The 12,279-nt window shown below is 34.1% G+C and overlaps 1 protein-coding gene across 2 annotated transcripts in view; it reads left to right on the forward strand.

Moving 5' to 3' along the window:
• The window catches only part of PGAP1 (post-GPI attachment to proteins inositol deacylase 1), a 94,420-nt gene that overhangs the window by 42,818 nt on the left and 39,323 nt on the right, over positions 1 to 12,279 (forward strand). Inside the window, exons 11-13 of one of the 2 annotated variants that reach the window (XM_060622765.3) lie at positions 3,791 to 3,837; positions 4,226 to 4,277; positions 8,867 to 8,944. In XM_060622765.3, the coding sequence (XP_060478748.1) occupies positions 3,791 to 3,837; positions 4,226 to 4,277; positions 8,867 to 8,944 (177 nt within the window). The remainder of the gene's footprint in view (positions 1 to 3,790; positions 3,838 to 4,225; positions 4,278 to 8,866; positions 8,945 to 12,279) is intronic. The other variant, XM_060622766.3, reaches the window with a different exon arrangement.

Consider the following 12,279-nt stretch of genomic DNA (forward strand, 5'->3'; position numbering starts at 1 on the left):
GTATTTAGGATGAAGGAATTCAGTTCAATCTCCTTTAATTTTTTTTTTTTGAATTGAATAAAATATTATATTTTATTTTATTTTATTTTTTTAATATATGAAATTTATTGTCAAAATGGTTTCCATACAACACCCAGTGCTCATCCCAAAAGGTGCCCTCCTCAATACCCATCACCCACCCTCCCCTCCCTCCCAGCCCCCCAATCTCCTTTAATTTTAAAATTCACAGATATATTTAAGCAAAGCTGTTCTGTATGAAGTAAATACTGTTTTTCCATTGGCTACCACACTAAAATTGCAGGGTTTTTTTATACCAAACATTTTCTAAAATAATAACTTTGTTACAGTGTTACCTAGACAAAGAGTTAACAAAATGATTATTTTTCTTATTTTTAATGAGTACCTACTATGTTAGACATTATAAAAAATATGTTAAATGCTATAGCATGCCTTTGTTATATTAGGAATATTTAAGTAATTATCAGCATACTTTCGGGAACTTGTTTCCCAATTTGGGTTCTTTTCCCTCTTTTTTTGAAAAAAGTTTTTTTTTTCCCATTTCCCAGGATTCTTCACTTTGTCTATGCATTTTTCATAATTTATTTCCTCTTCTCCCTTTTGTTGGATTGTTTGTATTATTTGGAACTAGAATCTCATGTGTCACTTTCTTGGTAAATACTGCCATTTGATATTTTGTAAAATCTTTAGAAAAGATTATAGGCAAGCATTATGGGCTAGATGCTAATGAAAACTAATTTTAGTGGGATGACCAGAGTTTAGTGTCTCTCACAGAGACTAGCATCTCTTAGCCTAAAATCTGTATGGGCAGTTTATCTTAGGAGAATCTAGCCCTTAGACTGCTGTCTTAAAATATCCAAACTCACTTAATACTTAAATTCCAAATTACAGTGTTAGTATTACATTGAGAAAAATCCTTGCCAAAGTTCAAATTATCCATTTGACTTATTGGAGGATTTCTTTTCTGTAATTAAGGTCCATGGGTATTAATTAGGATAGTAGTGAATTTTTAAAATATTTTCAATTTGTATTATAGAAGTTTTCTTTCAATCATATAAAAGTAGAATATGATAATGAAATCTCACATAATCATCACATAGCTTTAACAACACTGCCATTCTTGTTTATACTTTCCTCACTTTTTTTTTTGACTGAACCATGTTTAAAGCAAATTCTAGGCATTTTATCATTTCATCGTTAAATACTTCAATATGTTTTTCTAACAGATAAGAATTGTGCATGTTACTATAATACCATTTTCATCCAATAAAATTAATTATTAATGCCTTAATATCATGTGATACCCAGTCCATGTTGAATTTTCTTCTCATTCAATTAATTCTACATCGGTTTATTTGAATCAGAATCTAAAAAGTACACATGTTGCATTTGATTCATGGATCCTAAGTCTCTTTTATAACAGCTCCTCTTTACTCCCCCCCCCCCCCATTTATTTAAGAAAGTGGGTTATATGTTCTACAGAATTCCCATATTCTGGGTTTAGCTGATTGTATTCTTTTTTTTTAAAGTTTATTTATTTATTTTGAGAGAGCCAAGTGGGGGTGGGGCAGAGAGAGAGGGAAAGAGAGAGACTCCACCCCCCCCCCCCCCAACTCAAGGGCTCAGTCTCCAGAACCATGAGATCATGAGCTGAAATCAGGAGTCTGACACTCAACCAACTAAGCCACCCAGGTACCCTAGCTGACTGTATTCTTATGGTATCATTTTTTTTTCAATGTGTATTTATTTTTGAGAGAGAGAGACAGAGGATCCAAAGCAGGCTCTGTGTGAGAACTTTGATTTTTGATTAATTATCATTTTTTGTGGCAAGAATGTTTTATAAGTAGAACTGTGTACTTATTAGAAGATCTATAATATCTGGTTGTCCCACTTTAGTGACCTAAAGACTTATCAGTGGACTAGGGTGGTATCAGCATGATATATCTTTTATAAAGTTCCGAATCAATTTTTTACCTAACAGTTTTAGCAGCCATTGAGAGCATTGTTTTTTACTGTAGATGTATTTCTTTTTAGATCTATAAATTTTATGATCAAGTAGCATTTTCTGTATACCTTAGGAATTAGTTGGCATTTTTTGAGTGACTTTTTCTAAGATTTTTAATATAATTTTTATAATTAGTTGAGTTAGGGATGCTTACTAGATGACCTGAAATTGTTCTTTTGACACCTTATAGATTATATCAACATGGTGTTTTAGGATGCGCTTGAATAATACTTTTTCAATTTGTTAATAAATAAGTCAGAATTCACTATACACTGAAGTGTAAATAGTGTGGAATATTAGCAGCTTTCATATTAAGGGTTATCTTAGGATAGGCTCCCTGCAAAAACCCATTACAAAAGTGGGTTGGATCTTTAGAGCTTGCTGGACTTTTCTTGTCTAAGCTATGCAGATTTTTTTTTTTTTTTTTTTTTTGCCTTTTTAATATTACGTTATTCTGGGAAACACAGGCACCTGATACAGAAGTTCGGTAAGTATTTTGCCTGCAGTGGAGAACAGACAAATACCACATTGTTTTTTGTTTCCTTTCAGCTTTCTTTTCTGTATTCTTGGAAAATGTCTTGAAATTGTATTTAAGCCCCATGAGGGCAGAGATGGTGTCTGTCTCATTTATCATTTTCCTTAGAGGCTTAGCATGATTCCATGGTTCTAGAATGGACTTTGTAAATACTGGTTGAATGAAGGGATTAATTTCTTTTTCATTGTCCTCTCTGTTTACTAAAGCAAATTTTATGTAGCTATCTGAGCAGTGTTTTTTATCCTCTTACACCTTGGTGTAGGATTTCAGTAGTTGGATCATCACATCTTGGAACATTGCTCTTACTACTTCCTTTGGTCTTTTAGTCCTACTGCTTTTAAACTACTGAAGATAAATAACGTAATATTGTTAAACTATCACTACCATCTCTGCAGCATTCCCCTGCTACCCGGATAAAGTAATAACTAGCTTTTGTTTTGAGCCCTTGCAGTTGTGCTTCAACCCAAACACATTCTCAATTACATAGAAGTTTTGCATGATAATCAAATAAGTACCCAACAATAAACTAACTTGCTATACTTAGAATAATTGCTATTTTTAATTACTTGGCTCTGGATTTTTTTTTTTTTTTCTATTTTTATAAAAGTCCACCTTGGGGGCGCCTGGGTGGCTCAGTCGGTTGAGCGTCTGACTTTGGCTCAGATCATGATCTCACAGCTTGTGAGTTCAAGCCCCGTGTTGGGCTCTGTGCTGACAGCTCAGAGCCTGGAGCCTGCTTCAGATTCTGTCTCCCTCTCTCTCTGTCCCTATCCCACTTGCATTCTGTCACTGTCTCTCTCAAAAATAAATAAACATTAAAAAAAATTAAAAAAAAAAAAAGTCCACCTCTAGGTGATCATTCTTCTGTTTTTACTTAAAATGTAGGTTACTTACTATGTAATTACCTAATTAAAGTATGGACGTTTCTGAACTCTGGAAGTGTTGGTTCAAAAATTAGAATTACTTAGGCAATATGCTGTTCAGAGGTCACTCTTTCTCTTACTGCTGTTCTAGGTTATTTGCTTACCTATGTTGACATCAGACGTCTTTGCCTACCCTTGACCTATATGACTTTTGACAACTGCTTGGAAATGTTTCTCAATAACAAGTTGCTATTTTATGTTTCCATTGTGCCTACTAACCCTATAACATAACAGTAAAATGTTAAAGCTGACTATTTTATATAATTATTTTCTATAATATTTTATGTGCTTTGTGTTATTAATCAACAGGATACAAATAGTTGGATATTTGGCTGCATAAACAGCACTTCTATGTGGTAAGTCTTTTGAACCTTGATTGTTCATTTTTCTCAATATAAATAATACAAATCATACCGCACTTTTTAGAATAGCTTCATACATTATTAAACTCATTTGGCTGCTATACTAAATTGTAGTATTGATTTTAAAATGAAAAAGAAAGGAAATTAACACCAATAATATTTGCAAACATTGAAATAGTTAGTTGCTAGGAAAAACATTTTTTTTTGTATCCTAAAGTCTTTATAGATAAGAGTATATTGGATTAGATTTACTGGACTTAACTTCGTTAGAACTTTCACTGATAGGTCTGTAGCTGGTTTCTTTTTCCTCTGAAGCTTATTTATAAATTATAGTATTTTAATATATTTGTTCTTTAATTATATTTTCATATTCATTTCAAAGCCGGCAAGGGATTGATTTATCATGGAAAGCTGAACTGCTGCCAACAATTAAGGTAAATTATGGCTTTAGAATTTTAATATCCAGTGGAAAAAAATACTAAAAAGACTTGCATCTATAGGCATTTTAGAGTATGGTCTTCTATGAATTCATCTAAGTATTAAGTAAACTTGAGATTTGCTAACATAAATTTTAGAAATATTTTCTCTGGTAATATATTTAATGGAGAATAACATGAATTTTTTTTTTTTTTTTTTACTTTCAGAGGTAAAAACTGTAAGTTAACACTTTTCTAAATAAAATTTAGGGATGCCTGGGTTGCTCAGTCAGTTAAGCGTCTGGGTTAAGCATCTGACTTCGGCTTAGGTCATGATCTCACGGTTTGTGGGTTTTAGCCCCTCGCCTGGCTCTGTGCTGACAGCTCAGAGCCTGGAGCCTGCTTCAGATTCTGTGTCTGCCCCTCCCCCACTTGCACTCTGTCTCTCTCTCTCTCTCTCTCTGTCTCTCCCCCTCAAAAATAAATAATAAAAAAAAATTAATAAAATTAAATTTGTATATTATAACATCATACCAAGAGCTAGATAAATTTTTAAAATTGAATTTGAGAGTATGTTTGGAATGGTCTATCTTAAAATAGAAGCTGAGTAGTAGTTTGAGTTTTGGAGAGGACTTAACAGTAGGGAAGTGAGCATCTTAAAGAGGTGCAAAGTAATTTTCCACATCAACTTCAACATCACTTTGTGGTCAAGCACTTGGATAACTCTACTTTATCTAGTACTCCATGGGATTTATTTAATTGTTAGTGATTTCCTTAACTCTGACAGGTCAGCAAGTCTTTTTACAAAAGGTTAATATTGTTGGGAAAATAAAACAGTTCTAAAATTTGATGAAAATATCCATTGTAATTTCCAAATTGTATTTATTATAACCCATAATATTATATGAGGATTGGTAATTTTTAGTCTTCAAGTAAATTTATACTTTAAAAATGTATTTTCAGGGGTGCCTGGGTGGCTCAGTCTGTTAAGCTTCTGACTTTGGCTCAGGTCATGATCTCACAGTTCTTGGGTCCCAACCCCACGTCAGGCCCTGTGCTGACAGCTCAGAACCTAGAGCCTGCTTTGGATTCTGTGTTTCCCTCTCTCTCTGTCCCTCCCCTCCTTGAGCTTTCTGTCAAAAATAAACATCAAAAAAAAATTTTTTTTAATGTATTTTCATAATGAATCCTAGCCTCATAAACTTGAAAGTGAAGCCATCTGGGGCACCTGGGTGGCTCATTTGGTTAGGCTTCTGATTCTTGATTTCAGCTCACATCATGGTCTCATGGTTCTTGAGTTCAAGCCTGACAACAGGCTCTGGGGTGATGGTGTGGAGGCTGCTTGGAATTTCTCTTCTTCCCTCTCTGCCCCTCCTCTGCTCTCTCTCTCTTTCTCTCTCTCTCTCTCTCTCAAAATAAATCAATAAATTTTAAAAAATAATAAATAAATTTTAAAAAAGAAAGTGAAGCCATCTGGTTGGTCCCAGTTATCTCCCACTCCAGTTTAGTTAGTTAATTTGTGTTCATGAATGTTTATATTTTTATGTATAGTCAACTTTACTAACAGAGAGGAATGACAGAATGAATAATTGCTAGTTACTTCACACTTGACTTTGAAATGGTTGCAATTTTTTCTGTCACCTTGGTCATCCTTACTTTGTGCATATTCAGTCATGTGGCTTTGTATTTAAGAGACAAGTATTATAGGAAAGTGATTACATTCACATGAACATTTTTAATGTCTCTCACGGATTCTACTTTAATGTAGGCAGGAGCAAAACAAACAAAAGTATTAGGGTATAACTCATAATCATTCATAAATCTTTCCTTGAATTTCCAATTTGGATATCCTAACCAATCTGTTATTTAAGAGTTCGGAGGAAATAAATGATTAAAATCTGATAGAGGAGCACCTGGGTAACTCAGTTAAGCGTCTGACTCTTGATTTTTGGCTCAGGTCATGATTTCACAGTTCATGACTTCAAGCCCACTGTCACTGCAGAGCCTGCTTGGGATTCTCTCTCTCCACGCCTGCCCCACTCATGGCTCTCTCTCTAAGTAAACTTAAAAAAAAAGAAAACCCTGATAGGATATTACTTTGCTCCTATTTTTAAAAAGTTAGTTTTTAAATAATAAAATCCTTATAATATATGTTTGATCTCAAAGATTAAACAATGTATTCATCTAGTTCTGGACCCCTATGTGTTTCTTCTAAATGTAAGAAATAGCTGGCTGAACAGCAGGAGAACAAGCTATTCCAGCTGCTTTTTATAGTGAATGCTGAAAGAGGTTGTCAGACAATGTTAAAAGCCTACTGAAATTTAGAAGGGAGAAAATGGAAGAAGGAAGTTTAGAAAACAAGGATTATAATATTCTTCAATCTTTGGTGTCCTCATCTGAAGAGGATTATAATTATTAAACATAAATTTTTCCATTTTCATGAAAATCAAAATTATATATGTGTTAGCCATTTGTAAAAAGAACACAAAATTATTTTGTCATCAAGTTGAAGGGAAAAGATTAATAAGATTTTGTGGATTTTATTTATATCATCTCAATGAAAGCAATGTTAGGTTCATAGAATCATACCACTTTTAGCATTGCTGCTGACTGAACTGTAATAAATAGAAGAGTCCAGCATAGCACTTGTAAATTCAGTTTTTAAATGCCAATCCCATGGAATTTTTCTTCCATGGGTACAATGAAGAAGTTTCTTCAAAACACAACACAGCAGGCCAAGAATTTGGTAAGCCAAAATGGATTTATTGTTGAAAACAAACACAAAAATTAACTTTCTAAAGATACCTACCTTATATGAGAAAACTATCTTGTCACCATTTTGCCTTAATCATACTTTAGCATCATAGCCTTGCTCTGCAAACAGCAGCAGAACTTAGAGGGTTTCTGACATCAAAACCTGGAGCCCAACGTGGGACTTGAACTCATGACCCTGAGATCAAGACCTGAGCTGAGATAAGGAATCAGACACTTCACTGACTAAGCTGCCCAGGCTCCCCAAAACTTGGTGTTTGATTTCCAGTGTGTATTGTCCCAGCATTAAGGGCATTTTAAAACCCCTTAAAACACTGAAAAATTTCCAAACTTCATATTAATCTTATTTGTCAATATAACAATTGCATGAATTATTATATTGTTCATACCTACTAACATTATAACTATATGAGAATTTTATAAGGAAATTTTTTGGCACTGTTACCTTTTCAGAGTATTCTGATCCTAAAAATAATTCTTGAGAAAAAATTATTCTTGCAAATAAATAACAAAAGCTATTGGATAACTACACAAAGTAACCATGGTTCTTTCTAATTATTCTTTTATAATTAATCTACCATTTGTCTGGGTAGTCTCAATTGCCTGTCACTGTGATTTTTGAGACCTCTTTAAGGCCTTTTCATTTGCAGTAGAATGTATTAAGTCTTGTTGAGACTGCCAAGTAGAGGTGAAGCCTAGGAGTTTAAAAACACTCACAGGTGAATCTGGTCAGGTTATTAGAGGGCCACTTGTTAACAGTTCTGTAGCTTCAGCACCTTTGTTCTACTTGCCCACATATGTGCTTCTGAAAAACACTGGAGAAAGTTAACTGTCTGCAGAAATTTCTTAATGCATACAAATTGTTACCACATATAACTACTTCCATCCCCACTCCTACTTCCAGGAAAAAAAAACTGGATTTAAAAACTATATTTGGGGGCACCTGGGTGGCTCAGTCGATCAAGCGTCCAACTCTTGATTTTTGCTCATGATCTCATGGTTCATAGGATTGAGCTCCCCAGTGATCGCTGCACTGACAGCGTGGAGCCTGCTTGGGATTCTCTCTTCTTTTCTCTCTGCTCCTCTCCTGCTCGTGGTCTCTCTCAAAATAAATAAACTTAAAAAAAAAAAAATCCCTGTATATGGTGGCTTCGTTTTTCATTAAATCGACCAGTCTCCTATCTAATCATTCCTCAAAATATGGACTAAAGGATCTGGTCTTAATTTTGAAAATAGAGATGTTCATTTGATAAGGTACATTATTAGTCGTATTGTGTCTTCATGTCATTTGCTGAATAATTTCCAGGAGGTGATGTTTATATACATCATTAGATGGCAAGTCTTTACTGCTTGGGCTAGATCAGAATCATTTGAGGTTAAGTTGCAACTCTTCCATTATTTTTAGTATTCATTTATTCATTCATTGAATGCTCTTTGTCATATACCACCAAAATAAATGTAGAAATCATGGTTATAAAAAAACAAATGGACAAGTTATAAAAGATACCATATCTGGAAATAATTATGTAAAACCACTAAATTTAGTATTAAGTGTCATTTGTTTTACAAGAAGGGATATAGTTCAAGGAATATTTTTGGTAGTCTGTACTTACAAAATTATCAGGAATTTGACTTCAGCAGGATTATTAACCTGAAAATGTAAATATGGGAATTTTACAAAGTCCTAAATGTGAAGTTTGAAATCAGTTTCTTTAATAACAAAATAATAAGAAATTAGTGTTTGTAATTTATCTTTTAACATGCTTTAAGCTCTGTGTACCATCAGAAATCAGCTGTTTATATTGTGGGGTTTTTTTGTTTTTTTTTTTTTTTAGTCTCTGACATTAAGACTTCAAGACTATCCTTCTTTGTCTCATCTTGTGGTTTATGTACCATCTGTTCATGGAAGTAAGGTAACAAATGGATTAAGGTTATTATCAGAATGTTTTATGGATACTCATGCTAAATATTTAAGTTATTTTTTGATGACTTCATTAGTATAATGCTTATCTAAAACAGTGGCTAGTTCAGTGATCCACCTAAGACTGTTAAATCATAGGATCATCTATTCTAACATGAACTAAGTAGAATAAACCTAAGTCTCTGTGTTCAAAGTGGGAACTTAATTTATATATTATTCTTTCAAAATCTCTTCATTATTGAGTACCTTTTATGTTAAGACTCTGCCAGGAATTATAGGAGGCCCACAAATCAATCTTATTCTCAAAAAGCTACGTACTGTTGGGTAGGGGAGAGAAACATTTGGAAGCAGAGGGAAGAGTGAGATACCCAAAAATATAATACAAATCAGAATATAGTAAGTAAATAAGTATAAGAAGGGGAGCTATCTCTGAATGATGGAATGAAGAAACGCTTTATTATGAAGTGATATTTAAAATTGCCTTGGGGTGCCTGGGTGTCTCAGTCAGTTGACCATCCGACTCTTGATTTTGTCTCAGATCGTGGGATCGAGCACTGCCTCAGGCTCTGGGCTGAATATGGAGCCTGCTTGGGATTTTCTTTCTCTCTCTTCCTCTGCACCTCTCCCCTGCTTGTGTGCGCTCTCTCTCTCTCTCTCTCTCTCTCCCCCTCAAATAAATAAAAATGAAAAAAAGATTTTTAGATAATAAAGTAAAATGCCTTAAAGGATAGTTAAGATTTTTATGGGTAGAATGAACATTGTAGACCTGTGCTATCCAATATGGGTGTTATGAGCACATGTGGCTATTTAATTCAAAAACAAAACTAAATAAAATAAAAAATTAATTTCCTTGGTTGTACTAGCCACATTCCAGGTGCTCACTAGTAACATCATTGCAGAAAGTTATAATGAACAGCACTGCTGGGTCAAAGAAATAGATCCAAGTATGCAAGTGTGAAAGTGTAGGATATGTTTGGAAAACAATGGATAAGTAAACAGTAATTTTAAAAAGATGGCCACCATGGGTAGAATAGTGGTGGAAGAAAAGTCTGGGAAAGTCCATGGCCATATTGTGGAGGACTTTGATTGGAAGATTCGGGACTTTATAGAATTCACGAGTTAGTAGACAGCTGAAAGATTTTCAGAAATGGAATCAGCCGTTTTGGAAGATGAATCTATAGTGTGCATGGATTAGAAACAGACAAGATACTTCATAAGGGGTTATGAGGACTTGAAATATGGAAGTGGGAATAGAAATACTCCCACTTGGTAGAGATGGTGATTTTTAAGGGAAGTTGGGGGAGGGAGAAGCAAGAAAATGGAGGTAAAAGACCCTCTATTCCCCTTTCCATATTTCACCCAACAAATTTATCCTTCAAAATCTAGCTTAAGTGTCCCCTGTTTTCCATTTCATGACTCCTTTAGGCAACCTCTTGCTTCCATGCCACTTTAACTTTGAGGGATTTATTACACTGAATTATAATTTATGTCTCTATTCCCACCACCATATTGTGAATTCTTTGAGACTAAGACCAGATAGATTTTATTCTACTCAGCATCCTCAACCTTTAGCAACTCACTACCATATAAATGCTCAAAAAATGTTTTTTGAATGAGAAAATTGTAGAGATTTGAGGCCAAAATCATTAGGAAAATTTTAAAGATAAAGGAAAAAGGGGATGTAGTCAGAGATTAACTCAAAGACTGAATCTAGAAGTACCTTATAATAGATTGATTGTTTTGTTTTGCTTAGCTCAAGTGAGAGATAATTCAACATCTTCAATTCTAAAAGCTCTCTTTAGGGGGTTTTCTGTCAGGTAAGTTGGTTTTGAATGAATTAAACATCTTTCCCAAACTTGGAAAGGCCGTCTCTGGTTATTCCAAGAAATGAATGAGCCTTTCACAAATAGGCAGCCTTAGCAGCCTAATGAATATTTAATATGTCTTAATGCTCTTTGGAAAGTACCACTTGCTGACTGTACTGTTACACACCCAGTCTTATAAAATGTTAATTTAGACCTTTCGTAATTTCTCTATATCTGTTCTAACCCATCATCAGAAGGATACATATATTTAAATAGTTTGAATTTATTTTTCAGTCAACTGATAATACAATTTTCAATATACAAATATGGAATTACATTTTTTTGATGACAGAAAACAAATAATTAAGTTCATTAGAAAGACAACCTTGAATTCTTTTCTTGGGTATGGGTTTATTCCATTTTAAAGGGCATAGCCAAATTTTTAAAGCAACAATAAAAATTATATTATTTTAAATACCCGTACAAAGTGATTTAAAATTCTTTGTTGGAGTCCCTGGGTGGCTCAGTTGGTTGAATGTCAGATTCTTGATTTTGACTCCGGTCATAATCTCACAGTTAGTGAGATCAAGCCCCACATCAGGCTCTGGACTGTCAGCTCAGAGCCTGTTTGGGATTCTCTCCCTCTCCATTTGTCTCTGCCCCTCCCTCTCTCGCATGCGCTCTTGCTCAAAATAAATAAACTTAAAAAAATAATAAAGTTAAAATGGTTCTCTGAGGCAATGTCTCACTAAAAATGCTTTGTTAAAAATAAGATGAATAATCCTATTCAGTAAATGATTGCCCTAACCTTGTAATGGTGGTTTTCTATAAGGAAAGTGTCTGATGGTATTCTTGGCCATGTAAGTATAGAAGCAGGGAATAAAGCAAAGCCCCTTGACGAGTATTTCCTTTTATTCCCTTGTGTGCACTGTAGTCAAATAGCATTTTCCCACATCTGCTTTTCACTTTCAGAAACAAAAAATCCACCTAAGAGGCAAACAAAATAACAATCTATTGAGCTTCAAGCACAATCCAAGGTACACTTATTGGAAAACCCTAGGATTAACCTCACTGGCTTTCTACATCCTATCAACAGCAAACTACTTGCTCACTACAATTAAGCATCAGATTAATTTTTTTCTTTGGCTCCTATAGACCAAAGAAATTTGGTTTCCTTTTGGAAATTATTTTAATGATAACATTCTAATTGCAGACAGCTTAGGGCAAAGTTCCTTTATGCTGTTGTAGAAATGTTATTACAAAAGAAATGCCATTACAAAAATTTGTAATCATGCCAATGTAACATTTTAATTTTACTTTTTTTGAGATGGCATCTTTTTTGGTATATTTAGGGGCACCTCTGGCTCAGTTGGTTGAGTGTCTGACTCTTGATTTTGACTTGGATCATGATCTCATGCATGGTTCATGGGCTCGAACCCCACATTGGGCTTTTTGCTAATAGTACACAGAGCCTACTTGGGATTCTCTCAAGTTTTTAAACTTAAAAAAAAAAGTTTATTTA

The sequence above is a fragment of the Panthera onca genome, chromosome C1 (genome assembly GCF_046562875.1).
Source record: "Panthera onca isolate mPanOnc1 chromosome C1, mPanOnc1 haplotype 2, whole genome shotgun sequence".
Lineage (NCBI taxonomy): Eukaryota > Metazoa > Chordata > Mammalia > Carnivora > Felidae > Panthera > Panthera onca.